Source organism: Syngnathus typhle, linkage group LG15 (genome assembly GCF_033458585.1).
Source record: "Syngnathus typhle isolate RoL2023-S1 ecotype Sweden linkage group LG15, RoL_Styp_1.0, whole genome shotgun sequence".
In the NCBI taxonomy this organism is placed as follows: domain Eukaryota; kingdom Metazoa; phylum Chordata; class Actinopteri; order Syngnathiformes; family Syngnathidae; genus Syngnathus; species Syngnathus typhle.
This window is the reverse complement of record NC_083752.1, coordinates 7,236,375-7,251,183: the sequence shown is the minus strand read 5'-3', so window position 1 is coordinate 7,251,183 and position 14,809 is coordinate 7,236,375. Positions and strand designations below refer to the sequence as shown.

Sequence of the window (14,809 nt, the reverse complement as noted above, 5' to 3'; positions counted from 1 at the left end):
AGAGCATTCATTGATAAAAGCACCAACTAACCATTTTCCTCTTTGTTATGGGCGTTCCTTCAGGGGTTGGCGGCTCAACCGGGGCCTCGACCCCCATGTCACCAAGACCGCCAGGGGCATCGATACCAGGAATCCTTCCTCCTTCCTTCTCCTGGGTATCCTCCTCTTCCTCATCCCCACTACCGGTTTCTCCAGTGTCGGTAATCCCGCCCGTGTCCTGCTCCTCTCCTACTCCGGGTTCCCCCGGTCCATCGCCGTGCACGTCATCTTGCGTCGGATCCGGCATGCTGGCCAAAATCTCTGTCACCGTGATATTTTTAGCTCCCTCCACTAAACCGCCTCCGAACAGGGCGTGCCAGACGATCATAAAGAAACCTTTGCACACGTTGTAGATGAAGTGCAGGATGCTCATGAGGATGGTCCAGAAGAAGGTGGATAGGCCCACCACAATTTCTTTCAAGGTCATCTTCCTCACTCGGCGATATTGCCGGCGGAGATTACGGAAGGTGAAAATGTTGAAGAAGCTCAACACGCTGTTGATGAAGTCCACAAAGGCCGAGCTGGACTCCGGCGGTGCCTCCTCGCCATTAGCCTCCTCTTCTCCCGCTCCGACAGCTGCTCCTGTGCCTCCCTCCCCCGCTTGTTCCTCTCCCTCCTCCTCATCCTCACCTTTCTCTTCTTCCTGCTCAGAAATCTGCGAGGCGATATTCATCTCAAAGATGGTGTCCTCGCAGAAGTTGACAAACATCTCCATCTTCTCTGACTCTCCGCCCTCGTTGACGACGTCAAAGATGAACTGCCGCTTGGACTCTCGGACCTGAGGCATCTCCCACTGTCTGCGGTTGACCTCGCTGATCTCAAAGTAGATGCGCTCAATCTTGCGACTGGCGCCCATGATCTCGATCCGGCCCAGGAAGGGGCGGAAGTAATTCAGCACGCTCTCGGCTTGTTCCAGGAAGTTCTGCAACCGGGTGTCATGGGGAACGTGCTCAGACAGGTTGGTGAGGAGCACGGCGATGTTGAACCCGATGTCCTTGGCGGGCTCCTGGAAGCGACTGGCATATTCCTCGTAGTTGATCATATCGTTTTCATCCGCCTCCGAGCAAGCCAGAAGGAACTGGATCTCGGAAGGTGTGTACTGCTTCTGACTGTCCATGGCCTTCTGGAAGTCCTTCTTGGAGATAAGACCCCGAGGGTCTGTGATGTAATCTTGGAAGGCGTCGGAAGCCACAATGTCTTTCAGTTTGAGGAACATGTCAAAGAACTTTAAGATCATCTCCACGTTGCTGGATGACTCCACAAGCATGTCCACCATCTGACGGGCAATGGTGCCATTCACCACGTTCCCTGAGTGACCCAATAAAACAAAGATATGACAAATGCATGACCAACCTGACAAAAAAAGTACTATTTACCCTCCAAGAGCGAAAGCAACATGACCACCATGTCTTTCTGTAGGTCCAGAAGCTCCTTTAGCAGACCAATCTGGCTCGAATCCTGCAATCATACAAAAACAGTCTACATCTTTTTCTAACACATTAGTGAGAATTACGGAAGGAGATGCAGCCACTAGGAAGGGAGAAGCAAAATCAAAAGGTAGAAATCCTCCACAGTTATTATGAAGAATTATCTGACGATAAAAGTGCCCCATTGCTAAAGGAGTACAAATATTTGCCGCACTCAAGTGGAGTTAAAGTCAAAGAAGACGCCACAACATCACAGCACAAATAAAAAGCATTGTCCAGCAGGTTAATCCAGACGCGTCCAATGACGACATAAATGCTTGTTAAATTGTGAACACACACCGAGCGAATATTTCATTAAAAGGTGTCTTACAACAGCAGAAGAATAAAATGTATTAAAAACGTAGACTGGAAGAGTGGTGGTTAAAAGTCAGTCATTTTCTCGGGGAGGTTTGAAATCGCCTGCTTTGTTGTCCTAAATTGTTATACGAATCACAGAAAATGCAACAAGCAATTATTTGTTTACAATCATGACAAACCTCAGTGTATGTTACGTATTCTCTGTTGTGTTCCTAAGAAAACATACGTTGGTGAATGCCACATTTGTCTAGAAAAGTGCGTCATTGGGACTGATTTAGTCTTGTGTGGTGGTTCTTGAAAACTTTTCAGGAATGTCCGTCAACCACCACTCAAGACTTTATGATCTGCAGTGCAACATGCGTTCTGCAGGTGATCCATTTATAATTGGAGGGAAAAGCGATAGTTCTAATGAATGGTGCTTAATTGTATTAAAATCTTAAAATTCCACAAAGATCCTTTTTTACAAAGCAGGTGTATTAAAAAAAAAGAAACAGTCAGAGAGGTGAAACTGATGCGGCAAAATAAAACACATTATGATATAAAAAGTGAATACATACTTTACATGTAGAAGACGATATAAATAACCAATTAAAAGATTCAGTTTTTAAGCAAGTAAAACATTCTAGTGCATGGAAAAAAAAGTTCAAAAAAATAAATAAAAATAAAATAATAATTATATATATATATATATATATATATAGCGCATGGAAAAAATAAATAAATATATATGTATATATTTATATAAATATAAAATATATATAGTATATATTTTGAATTATAGTTGGAACAACAATCGTAGCAATGTACAGTTTAATTCCTAACATCATTGTTGCTACTTGAATTACTGGTTGAATTTAAAGGTTAGAAAATACGTATGATGAACATTTTCAGCACATCAAATAATGGACTGCAAAACACAGGAGTGCAGAGTCATCTTGTTCTTGAAGTCACGTAAAAAAAATCTGAATGAGAGTTAAGAAACTATTGGTGGATGATGCAATCTAAGTGAAAATGAAAGAAAGTGCATCTCTTTTGAAAATAAGTGCAAATTTTCATGAAGCCCTTATTTGCAATTGCAAAAAAAAAAGAAACATAGGAACATGATGGATAATCCTTTTTTAGGTTTTAATCTGAAAATATGTAAATACGCTCAATTAAAATAAAATAAAATCCTGTTTGTTTAATTAATAACATCAACAATGGCTGCAATGGTTGTATTCAAGTGACCCTTTGACATCCATGAGAGTGTGACAGTGAGCTGCATGCACAACAAGATGCTGACACTTAAGCAGTTAAATGCAATACGTACAGCCATCATTGATTTTATTATTTATTCTTGAACAAGTACTAACTACTCATTTTAATCTACATTTAGTCATACAGACATCTGCCGAGCTTGGGTTTGTCGTACTTGGAAAGCTCTAGCCTAGCAAACAACCACTAGCAGCACACAGAACACGTGACACACCATCCTGCCATATGATCGAGGTACTTATGGGCACAACATTAAGTACACTTGACAAAAATAATGAGATATTATCCAAGAGCTAGATAAGAAATACTGGATTTGCTAAAAGGAGAACATTGAGAAACATTGGATCATAAACATTACAGGCAGAATTCCAAGATGCATCTTGGGTACTCATACTGGCATCGATCAGAAAAAAGGTGAGCAACCTTCATTCCTACTAAGAGCAAGTATGTCATAAAGCCAAAAAAGTGACAAGAGCATACCTGAGCCAATTTCATCATCATGTGAGCAAAGACGTGGAGGAAGCCCACGATGGCGTCCCACAGCCTGCTGTGGGCCAGGGACTGCTGGTTACCTGTGCACGGGCCCTGATGAGAGAAAGCTTCACTTTAAACAAATGAGGCAAGAAGAAAAAAAAAGGTTGCGAATTAGTTTTCTTTTTTGGTTTAACCTGAATATATTCAGTTAGACTGTTAAAAATCTGTTTGGCGACTGTCATTGCTTTGGAGAAATTCTTCTTTCCTGGCTCATCAATGATATCCTTGCCAGAGTAGTACCAATAGAAGTCACTAATTGATTCCTTCACAGAGATAAAAAAAAAGAAGACATAATAATGACATCTCATGAAATATCTTGGTTTAAACATAAAAAACCATATTTTATATTTTGAAACCTGGAGTCTGAGCAGGTAATCGACTGTACAGATGATGATGTTAATAGTTGTTGTGCTTCCTATTTGTGTCCTTAAGTAGTTCTGAAAGTCTGCAAACAGGATGCGGGTTATTTTAATAACACCTCACAATGCTGTAATAATAACAAAGGAATATTTCCCACGCTCACCGTTATTGTGACCTTCGCACAACAGCTGCAAGAAGCGGAAGAGGTCACAGGTGAACTCATCATCTGCCATGACCTTCTCATCTAAATCAGAGAAAGGATATTTTGAAGTTGAGCTTTGCCTGGAATGTACGGCAAGCTAAGAATGTGGTTTGAACCAAAAAAGTGATTGACAATGTGCTACTTGTGATGAAACGAGTTCTCACTTGGTAGGAAATTGTCATTGATATCATTGAATTGTAAGAAATGTTGCCATCATTTAGAAACTGTATCGCAATATCGGATCATTTGTACACCAGCTTTAAAAGCCCGCTTTGGTTCTGCACAAAATCCTACGAAGCTGTCATGAGAACCCGTACCAAGATGTAGTTAGGTGTCACCCGCAGAACAAATGCTACACAAACTCAACCAGATGTTAGCATGAACACAGAAGGGTGCAAGCTGTAAACATGAGTGACATCCATTCAATCATCTCTAATGCAGTGTGAGGGAGAAGGGGGGTGGGGTCGATGGAGAAACGATGATTTACCCCGATCTGCGCTCAACTCTGAGGACCATGAAAGGACGGACAGGGGAGAGGCGGCAGTGATGGTGGGGATAGGGAGAGAGGATCAATGTGGAGATGAGGAGGAGGGAGATCAACAACAATCCCACGACATTTCGAAATCAAATCCCATGATTTGATGAGAAGTCAACTGCAGGTGAGGACTAGCAGAAAAACTATGACAAAACAACCCCAAAAATATTGAATTCATTAACACTTATTCAAGTATTAATGATATTTTCTTTTAGGTTAGGTAACAAATCATTCAATTAACGAAGATTCGGTAAATTGAATGCCACATGATGTCCATGTGTGTTGTTTTTTTGATATGGTTTGATGGAGTTGCACAGATATTACAATGTCCTTATATGAAAAAAAATAATCATGTGCACAGGATTGATGTAAGATGATTACGGGCTTAACCTGCGGTGTAAACTTGTGCATCATTTGAATGGGGCTTCGACTGAGACGCTTGCTGGATATTTTTTCTTTTTTTTTTATGCGACTAAGCATGTTATGTAAGTCAGAATTCAGCCTCATTGGGAAATAACATGAGTAGATTGAATATCTAACTAGCAGTGTTTGATTATTGGCCATTGCTTTTTTTCTTTCATTTTTTTTCATGGATTTGAAGATTTGCAGATACATTTCAAATTAAATTTGGCATCCAAAGATGATCAAATGGGCGTACCATTAGGGAGATAAACACTTTTCCTTTGTGCAAAAAAAAAAAAAAATTCTCTTGCACTTACAACCAAAAAGTGAATATTAGCTTTATAAAGGCAGATTTTCCTTCTTTTTTTTTTTTTTTTTAAAACACGCTGTATCAGATCTCATTAGAAAGTCCAGTTGTTCTTCATGGCTCATGCCATGGGCATGTACTACATCTGTTTCCATCCCTCCACACAACACTACGGTGCATAATTCTGCTGTCAATTTTTTAGACAGTATATTCTTCATGGAGATTTGCCTCCTTGACAAAAATGCAATTAGGAGGAGAAGGAGACTTACTGCTGCCCTCCTCTGAGACCATGCCCAGGCCCTCAGCTTTGTTCTGCCTCTCAAAAGCATTCAGATCCAGGACACTGTGGACAATATGAGCAAAGTATGCCTACAATCTGCACACTGATGAAAAATGATTTGCATTCAAACCTGCATGTTTGCATCAAGGCTTGGACACTCAAAAAGAAGCCAACGTCTTTTTTATCCCTCAGGTACTCCAGCATTTTCTAGGGAACGAGCAAAAAGTGCAGATTTGAATGAATTCAATGAGGTGATGTTGAATGTAACGAAGAGCTTACCCGTTGAACCTCACTATTTCCACCATTAAGAATGGAGATACCCAATTTGAGGGTTGTAGACACCATCGGGCCTGTCTCGCCTATACGGGCAAATCATGAGGTAAGCATTGTGAATTAACAAGGGACGGGCAGAGGAGGTCCACCTTTGCAGGCGCTGATCATCTGCAGGACCATCTCTGCGGCTCCACGATTGTGAAGCCTGGACTGCTGGTAAAGCAGTCTTTGTTTCTCCATTTCTTTCTCCTGTAGCCGACAACATGATGAATATGCGCCACTTGGAAGAATTGCACATTTGGAATGTAAATGGATAGAAATAGTTTATTGTTCAGAGCGGGGCCTTCAAATTTCCATATAATCAATCACGGAGTTCAAATTCATTCTATCCATTTAGATTCTTGCAACAACTCACATTCTTTCATTCAAGCCCCTATGTGATCTAAATTTAAGTGAAATGAAATTAGAATGGCTGTTCAAGATATTGTTCTGATTCTTTCACACATGTTCTCTCAGCTCACTTGATTAGTGGTGGAGTCACAACACTACTTGTTCACGTTTGCTGGCTGGCGCAAGCGTTAGACTACAGGCAGCAATGGCAGCCACAAAGCTTGCAGCTTTTTTATCCCAACAGCGTCGACAAGAGCTGCAATCCCTCTGTGTCGGAGATATTTCCTTGGCTTTTAGTGATGTGCCTTTGTTTGGAATAATCAGGTAAACTCGAGTTGTTTTTTTTGGGTGGGTGGAGGAATAGAATTTTTAGAAAAAAATGGTTCGGTCCACTTGCATTCTGAAGAATGTCATTGAAATATCAAAAATGGCCATTGAATTAATATCTCTGAATCAGAAGAGACATTCCTCTCTTCAGCCACATCACAAATCAAGGTGGAGCATCCTAAAGCTCCCCCGCATGGCACGGCAACCAACCCAACCTCCCGCCACCCACGTATGCCTAACCGCGCTTTACCCGTTATGTGTCACGCTGTACTCGCTTTTCGCCTCCGTCCATCCGTCGCGTACCTGACGACGATCTCGCCCGTCTTGGCTATGTGCGTGAATGTTTTAGCTCTTCAAACACTTCTGCACTGTAGTCTGTCAGTAGGCTATGTAAGTGGGGAAGTGGGGGGGAGACACTGATCAGCAGCATTCGGTTAGCAAAGATGGAGGTTAGGAAGGTGGAGGTCATTACATGAAGTCATGGGGAAAAGAAAAGAGCGACAGAGAGAAGAATGAGCCAGCAAAAAACTTTGCTTCCTAGTGCTGATTTGACATTGTGTCATTTAGATGAGGTCATTTTCATAAGTATCGTTAGATTGGTGTTAAATTGAGATTCAATTGGATTATATCTAATTAGAGCCAAGCCAGATTGAATAGCTCATACAAAATGTTCTTGCTTTGCAAACATCTGGCTTGGTGGATTTGTCATTATTTCCTACCAAAGCAGATCAAAATGAATGAAGTACAACAAACAAACGAGGGAGGGAGGGAGGGAGAGAGAGAGAGAGAGAGAGAGAGAGAGAGAGAGAGAGAGAGAGAGAGAGAGAGAGAGAGAGAGAGAGAGAGAGAGAGAGAGAGAGAGAGAGAGAGAGAGAGAGAGAGAGAGAGAGAGAGAGAGAGAGAGAGAGAGAGAGAGAGAGAGAGAGAGAGAGAGAGAGAGAGAGAGAGAGAGAGAGAGAGAGAGAGAGAGAGAGAGAGAGAGAGAGAGAGAGAGAGAGAGAGAGAGAGAGAGAGAGAGGAGAGAGAGAGAACAGAGGGACGGTGGTGGTGGTGGTGGTGAAATGACGTCGTGAAGATGAGAGCACTCGATGCGTCGAGAGCTACCGCTCGGTTGTGTTCCTGGTCCCCAGCCCTTCGCCGCCCATTACCAGTTCTGACTGTCGCACCTCAAAGGACATCTCATCTTCAGCCTCTTCCACCATTTCCTCTCCTCCTTCTTCTTCCTCATCAATATGGCAACTCTACAAGAAGAGAGAGGAAAAAAAAGTCAATTGGATTCAACACTATTTAAATCACCTTCTCTATAAGGACTCACTTTTGCCATAATATCTGCATATGCCATATAAAGATGATCTGTGTCTAATTTACTGAAAGAAGGGAAGACACCAGAAGAAAATAAGTGTTGGCATGTTTTGACATGTTTGAACCACATTCCACTGCTGAAACCTCTTTTCGGTGAGAGCCGTGCGACTGAAATGCAGAATAAGTTGGTGGAGGGGATCCGGCTTGGTTTCTTTCTCCTCTTCTTCATCTCCTTCTTCTTGCTCCATTGCTTTCTGAAACACACAGAGAGATGACAGCTGAGTAAACGGACAGAAAAAAAAAATTCCCGTCAAAATGAGCTGGCACTCACAGACAAGTCATCTATCATTCTGTCTTCAAATGCGTAACCCTCGGTGTGAAGCCAGTTGCGCTTGTAACCCTCAAGGAACATGTTGGAAGCTCTGTGCCTGCGATGACAAAACACGTGAGGTGTGGCGATTGAATCACATTAGATTGCACAGAGGTAGCAAAACTTGAAGACCTCGGGATGTTGTATAACGGCGTCATCCTGAAGCAAGCTACAACAGCCCGGCGTCTCTGCTTGGACAACAATTTATGCCACACCATCTTCTTGGATTTAAACGGGTGCTCCGTCTATAGAAGAAACAAATGTGGACATGAAGCAAATCAGATGTTCCCACAGAAATTAGTGCCAGGAAGAAATTGCTCACCACTTCGAGGTGGTAGAGGACAGCGGAGACCTCCTGTACCCTCTTGACCACTTTCTCTGCCGCATCAGCATCCTCTGCTTTTCCTGCCATTTCCTTATAAAGCGCCATCTGCCAGCGCATGGATGGATTGTCCACCTACGCGCAACGACATCACTATTTAGAAAACCTCCTTGAGTGTTGAACATTAAAACATGCGTGGGATGAGACCTTCCCCTGCAGGTGGAGATTATTCTGCAGGAACTCTCGAACTTCTTCGTCAGTATCTCTCTGTGCAATAAAAAAAATAACACCATTTTATTTATTTTTTTCAAAGCTGGTTGTGTGATCATATCTCATTGTAGTACCAAAGAATATCGAATCTTAGCCAAGCTGACGAGCTCCTGGTCGGCAGGAGAGCACATGTTGAGACCGATGGGGAGCATCTTCTTTAAAGCGGCCACAATGAGCGAAGTCTGCACTGAGTAGCGGTCCCCACGTTTTTTCTTCTTGGTACGCTCGGCATCCGAGCCTCCGCCCTGACACAAAGCACAAGCAAGTATTCACAGCATCTCATAACGTGCCACAACCAAAACTTTAGAGTTGACCAAAGACCGAGCGATAATCACGGTCCTGCTGAATAGCGTTCAAAGATCAGCATCTTCTTTAGTTTGAACCCTGGAGATAGTTATGAAGGTGTAAATGTGTAGAAAAAAAATTCTTTGAGCTGGTAAGTAGAGGGTGTGGTGGAAGTGTCCATGGGGGGGCAACGTGAGGGCCTCGCTGGTGTGCGCGTTAAAGGAGTTTTATACAAATGGGTTGAAAAAGCGTGCAGTGAAAACCATTCTTCAAGTCTTGAGCAAGATGATTCGTATGGAAGAAAGTGAAGCTATTAAACGTTAGCCGCTTCAGATCAAAACACAATGAAATTAATGAATTAGTTGCAGACTGTTTATAGGACAGAGCTGGTCCCCGTGCTTGCCTCCTGCACTCCTTTCCTGTTGTCATGTTCAGGCCTTTAGATGAATGCTCTTCATTCATGAGAGGAGGAGAAAATATGATTTTATTGGGTTATGTATTGGACGTTAACTAGCATGAACAGCAATTTTATTGCTTTATTTTAGTCATGCTCAAGCTAAATAACAATGAGTAAATACATATTTGCTAATGTGTAAAGAAACATTTTGGAATTTGAATTCTAAAGCCTTAGTGGTGCCCAATTATAATTGAGTTTAAAACTACGGTGCATCTACCATCATCTTTGTTTCAAACTATACTAAGAAATTGTTTTATGAAAAGACTTTCTCATACTTTGCGTTACTTTTGTACCTAATGAAGGAACAGTGCACTTTTGGAAACGATGCAATTGTTGACAGTGTCAATCAAACCAAAACTAAACTATCCTCGTAAAGGCAGAATTTTTGAAAGGGCTCGACATATTTATATGAATGATTAAGTTCTGTGCCAGTGTCATATGTTATGGGAACAGGCTGCAAAGCGTTCCGGGTAAAAAATTTAGACATTAAGTGTGAATTAATGTATTGGTTAAAATCATTTGGAGCACATTCTAACATGGCAACCCCAAAGCTTTAGCGACTGATAGGTCATGTTAAGCCTCAGATGTGTTAGTGGGTTTTACATACTTGAGCATTTTGAAGGAATATAAACCATGAGGCTCCATGGCTTTTCCAGGTAGGAGAGAAGAAAGAGCACAGAGAAGTAAGAAGGGCCGTCAAGGACAGAATTCAAGATTAGTTCACACACACAATGGAAATGCTGTTCAGTTACAAACCCAATTCATTTTTTGTATGTCCTTGACAACCCCTCCAAGACAAGTCTACTATCATCTTCTAGTGGTAGAAAGCAGCAGTACACAAGCTACAGGTCAACCCGCCAGCTAGGAAAGGAAACGAGACATTCTACAAGATTCCAAGTTGGACTATGATTAACAGAGAGCAAACTGACAGCATGATGGCACTGTGCTCTCACTGCCAGCGTGGGCTTAGTGCAAAGTTCAGTGCCATGAGCCCAAGTCTACAGCTGAGTACTTTCATCAAGCGCCCCCGGACTCCCCCCCCTCGCACACTGGCAGGACTGGGCAAGGCTCTGCCCTGATGTCCGGTGTGATCCTTCGTGTCTTACGAGCTGAGAAAACGGAATGGATAGTGTGTTTTGTTTACCTTGGCAAGATGAAGATGGTTTTAAATGAAAACAAACCTGAGCTAGCCTTGTGAAGGACGTTCCGCTGCATGTGTAATAATCAAATCAAATCTCTATTTATGGAAATGACAAAATCTCAGCTGACAAAGTGGACACAGCTGCCTGTGCTGGAAAAAGGGGCCATGACATGTCATGCCTTGTCCAATGAATGTAGATGTTACTCTATATGTGCACATGCATATATATATACTTCTACACTATATTAACAAAAGTATTGGAACACATTACGGCGCCATTATGTTTGAAGAGAGTAAACTAAGGGATTTCATCAAACCACTGCTAAGTGTGTGTGTGTGTAGTAATACTTTGATCCATATGAATGTGCATGAGAGTGTATTTGTTATAACTCAGTGTGTGGATCCAATGTGCCAGTGTGCTGGGGAGGTTGATGAAAAGCGCCCCCAAAGTGAGGTGCCATGCGGTCAGCACAGCGGTCGTGCAGGAACAAGGTCTAACCTCTGAGTCCCCGCCCTGGAAAACCCAGCCGCAACCCAACAGATGAGGACAAAAGGGACAACCAAAGAGAGAATATTGTTAACATAACTGCTTTTGCTGCCAAATAGCTATTTGAAATCAAACCTTTAGAGGTAAAAAAAAAAAATAAAAATGCACAACTGGATCTGTCTCACTTGCACTGACAAAACGTTACTCTGCATCAACTTACCTTACTCATTTTGCTCTTGCTGTCAGCGGTGAGGAATGACATGTTATTGATCTCATTCATCACCACAAAGTTCTGCTCTTCCCGCTTGAAGTTCTGCAGCAGCATTAGAGAAATTTCAATAACACATTGATACAAACGGCTTTTGATGTCAAAAAGTGTGTACTGCACCCACGTGAGATTTCGACCAGAATATGAAGACCTCTCCGACCATGCGGAAGAGTTCCTCGGCATCTGGGTCCGGGCAGGTTAGCCATCTTGCTCTGCGACAGAAGATAATACTTCAAGCCTCTCTCCAAAAGCGAGCTGAAAATCCCGATAAGACTTGGTTCCGATCTGGATCGACACTTCCTAAACGCGTACCTGTTGTTGTCCACATAGCGGATGAGGAGCGGGTACAGCGCATAAAGGTCTCGGCAGAGGACGGCAAACTCGTCCCGTATGGTGCCGTCTTCTTCGTCACCTTCTGATTTGCCCTCCATTCGCAGATGATCTTCTTCGGCCACCACCTTGGACGTGCGTTTTTTTAGCTTCTCCATGGTCGGGATGAAATGGGATTTGAGCATCTCTGGTTTGGCCCGACTCACGATGGGCTGTGAAAACACTGGAAAGGGTGTCGCCTCAAGAAATGAGTATACACTCATCGAATAATTAAATTCCACATGATTGTTTATGTTGCCAATCAGTAGAATTTAAAAAAGTGACTCACCAGCCAACCTCTTCATCCAGGAGGCTTCGTCAATCCCCAGATTGTTGACCACGATTTTCATGATGCTGCCCAGCAACTGATTGAGGTGTTCTGAGGTAACTGCGGTGCAGAGCTGGGCCTCCATCTCAGGGAAGTTCTCCAGCCCTCGTTCCCACCAGCGAGGCAGATAGTTACACAGCATGGGTAAGGTGATCTCAATCACGTGAGGCATCTCCGTATAGCGAGCGCCCGACTCCGCCAAATCCCCGATCTCCTTCAGAAGAGAATCTAGCTCTGGGATATCTGGACAAAGCTCCTGGACTTCATTAGGGAGGCCCAAAACTTTTGAATTCATGGGAGAAGGAGTCAAAGAATTAAATATGTCAATTTGTTATTATGGATGATGAAATGTATTTAATTGAGCAAACTCACTGGCTCTTTCTCTGGGGGTTTTTGTGGTGTACACAGAGAAAGCGTTGAACTCATTTAGATGCGGCTCCAAGTAGGCCACCGGCATAGCTGCTGCCAGGTGAGCCAAACACTCTCCAAGAGCTGGCCTCTGTCTGTAAATATAAACGACTGTATAGTCCTCTGAGGTCCAATCGTACTTTGTGCAGTTCTGCCGTTACCTCTCAACGTGCGGATTCTTGACCGTCCCGAGGGAGTAGATGCTACACATGATGCGATAGCATGACATCTGCAGATCATCCACTGTCCCAAAACAGATGGCAGTGATGTAACAATAAAGGTGTAAGAAGAAAATAAAATAAAAAATAAAATGAGAAAGACAGAAAATAACTCACGCATGACATCATCTCCAAAGAGATGCTGGGCAATGTGATCAAACAGGGAAGTGAGGACTGGGAGCAGGGCAATGGTTGTGTAGTTAATGTTCTGGGACACGCCTTTCACTTGCTAAGAAGAAAACACATTACAGTAGACGGAAAAGCTCAAATCTGATATCCAATATTCTGTCTGGTTTGTTGCATCGGTTCATTACCTGATTGCCTTTCGATACTTTGCCTAGTTTTAGGTTTTCCACCATCTTCTCAATATCATCAGCAGCGCTCTCAAAAAATGACCGCAATCCTGCTTTCACAATCTCAGGGCCGGACTTCATCACAGTCCTAAATCAAACAAAAATTGTTAACGAGAAGAACAACAAATGATATCTACCGAGTGCATGTTTATAAATCCACTTAACCTTGCATCCAACGACCGAGCCAGAATGTGAAGACAGTTAACAATGGCCGATGCGTCCGTTCCTGCACACAAGTAGAAATAAATTGACCTTTGCATCACGATATCAAGTTTTCTGAGGAAAACTCTCAGCTTACCAAAAAGAGAAACTCTGTGTCTCACCAGAGCGGACATTTTACAGAAGATACTGAGGAGGAGGAGGAAAGCAAGGAAGGATACGAATGAGAGAGAAGAAGAAAAAGAAAGAACAATGCAAAAACCAGGGAAAGCGTGGAAATGAATAGAAGGCGTGTAGGAGACACGTCACCTTGCAATCATCTCCTTCTCCTTGTTGGATGAATGGCCACCACTGCCCAGGACTTTAGCAGGTGTGGATAAAAAGTAGAGGCAGTGGTTTTTGAAATACTGGTTGATCAGAGGCATCAGGATCTGAAATAGTGACGCAAGGCTATTAAGACAAGTCGGAAATACGGTCGACACTAAACGACGATTGTTCACACCTTTGCAAAGAATTTAATTTCCTGTTCATGGGGGGACTTTTCCACTCGTCCACTGCTCACTACCGCCTCTGTAAAGCACATTGAATTATTAGGTTAGAGAATATTTTCTTAATGATTTTCATCTTACCGAGGTGAGCAATAAACTCCTGGGCGATTTCCATCCACTTTAACAGTTTTTGCAGGAAGCCGTAAGCAAATCTTTTCTCAATGGATGAAATGTCAGATTCCATATCCTTCAGGCCCCTGAAGAGAAATAAATTGGCATCAGCAAAAAAAAAAAAAAAAAAAAGGCTTAGTTTTCATTGTTCTGTGAAAAATATTGGATTCTAGTCATGGTTGCCTTGTTTGAATTTGTTCTGCCAGGGTAAGACCAAATATTTTAAAAATACATAAATTAAATTTGCATGTACCTTGTGACAGCATATCCATTCAACTGTAGGAACTTAAGTAGCTCATAAGCTTTCTCTCGATCTCTCGCCTTCTCTTTTGCCGTCAGGGTGTCATATGGCACCAGAAGAGGATGTGTTCCACCGCCTGCCAAAAAACAAAACAAAAAAACAAAAAACAGAACTCAGCCCCTTAAAGAAAAACAAAAAAATTAAATAAAAGGCAACCTCTCACTGTGTCTTACCTTTAGACTGAAGCTCCATCTTTTTCTTCCTGCCCCAAGTGTTATGGTAATTTTCCGCCAACTGCTCAGCCATAGACTGAACAGATTTTTTTCTTAATTAAAACTTCATGATTGATTTGAAGTTAAGATGATTTTAGTCCATACCTGGAGGTCTCTTGAGAGAGCCATGTGAGTGATGTCAATGGGTTGTGGACTGTAACCATGACTTGGGTCGTAGGTTGCCTTGAGAGGGCATTGTCACATATTCTCAAG

The 14,809-nt window shown here is 42.5% G+C and overlaps 1 protein-coding gene across 5 annotated transcripts in view; it reads right to left on the bottom strand.

Moving 5' to 3' along the window:
- The window catches only part of LOC133167809 (ryanodine receptor 1-like), a 33,501-nt gene that overhangs the window by 3,794 nt on the left and 14,898 nt on the right, over positions 1-14,809 (bottom strand). Inside the window, exons 56-91 of one of the 5 annotated variants that reach the window (XM_061298767.1) lie at positions 14,702-14,779; positions 14,558-14,633; positions 14,337-14,460; positions 14,054-14,169; positions 13,927-13,994; positions 13,734-13,855; positions 13,564-13,613; positions 13,431-13,491; positions 13,227-13,353; positions 13,030-13,141; positions 12,856-12,937; positions 12,659-12,789; positions 12,248-12,568; positions 11,902-12,142; positions 11,714-11,801; positions 11,542-11,634; positions 11,334-11,348; positions 9,026-9,196; positions 8,889-8,948; positions 8,682-8,816; positions 8,492-8,604; positions 8,321-8,417; positions 8,134-8,243; positions 8,003-8,054; positions 7,836-7,928; positions 6,120-6,219; positions 5,977-6,056; positions 5,828-5,904; positions 5,687-5,760; positions 4,661-4,678; positions 4,135-4,215; positions 3,968-4,056; positions 3,746-3,874; positions 3,558-3,662; positions 1,416-1,497; positions 32-1,347 (exon numbers count right to left, since the gene is read on the bottom strand). In XM_061298767.1, the coding sequence (XP_061154751.1) occupies positions 32-1,347; positions 1,416-1,497; positions 3,558-3,662; positions 3,746-3,874; positions 3,968-4,056; positions 4,135-4,215; positions 4,661-4,678; positions 5,687-5,760; positions 5,828-5,904; positions 5,977-6,056; positions 6,120-6,219; positions 7,836-7,928; positions 8,003-8,054; positions 8,134-8,243; positions 8,321-8,417; positions 8,492-8,604; positions 8,682-8,816; positions 8,889-8,948; positions 9,026-9,196; positions 11,334-11,348; positions 11,542-11,634; positions 11,714-11,801; positions 11,902-12,142; positions 12,248-12,568; positions 12,659-12,789; positions 12,856-12,937; positions 13,030-13,141; positions 13,227-13,353; positions 13,431-13,491; positions 13,564-13,613; positions 13,734-13,855; positions 13,927-13,994; positions 14,054-14,169; positions 14,337-14,460; positions 14,558-14,633; positions 14,702-14,779 (4,887 nt within the window). The remainder of the gene's footprint in view (positions 1-31; positions 1,348-1,415; positions 1,498-3,557; positions 3,663-3,745; positions 3,875-3,967; positions 4,057-4,134; positions 4,216-4,660; positions 4,679-5,686; positions 5,761-5,827; positions 5,905-5,976; positions 6,057-6,119; positions 6,220-7,835; positions 7,929-8,002; positions 8,055-8,133; positions 8,244-8,320; positions 8,418-8,491; positions 8,605-8,681; positions 8,817-8,888; positions 8,949-9,025; positions 9,197-11,333; positions 11,349-11,541; positions 11,635-11,713; positions 11,802-11,901; positions 12,143-12,247; positions 12,569-12,658; positions 12,790-12,855; positions 12,938-13,029; positions 13,142-13,226; positions 13,354-13,430; positions 13,492-13,563; positions 13,614-13,733; positions 13,856-13,926; positions 13,995-14,053; positions 14,170-14,336; positions 14,461-14,557; positions 14,634-14,701; positions 14,780-14,809) is intronic. The other 4 variants (XM_061298769.1, XM_061298768.1, XM_061298770.1 and 1 more) reach the window with 4 other exon arrangements.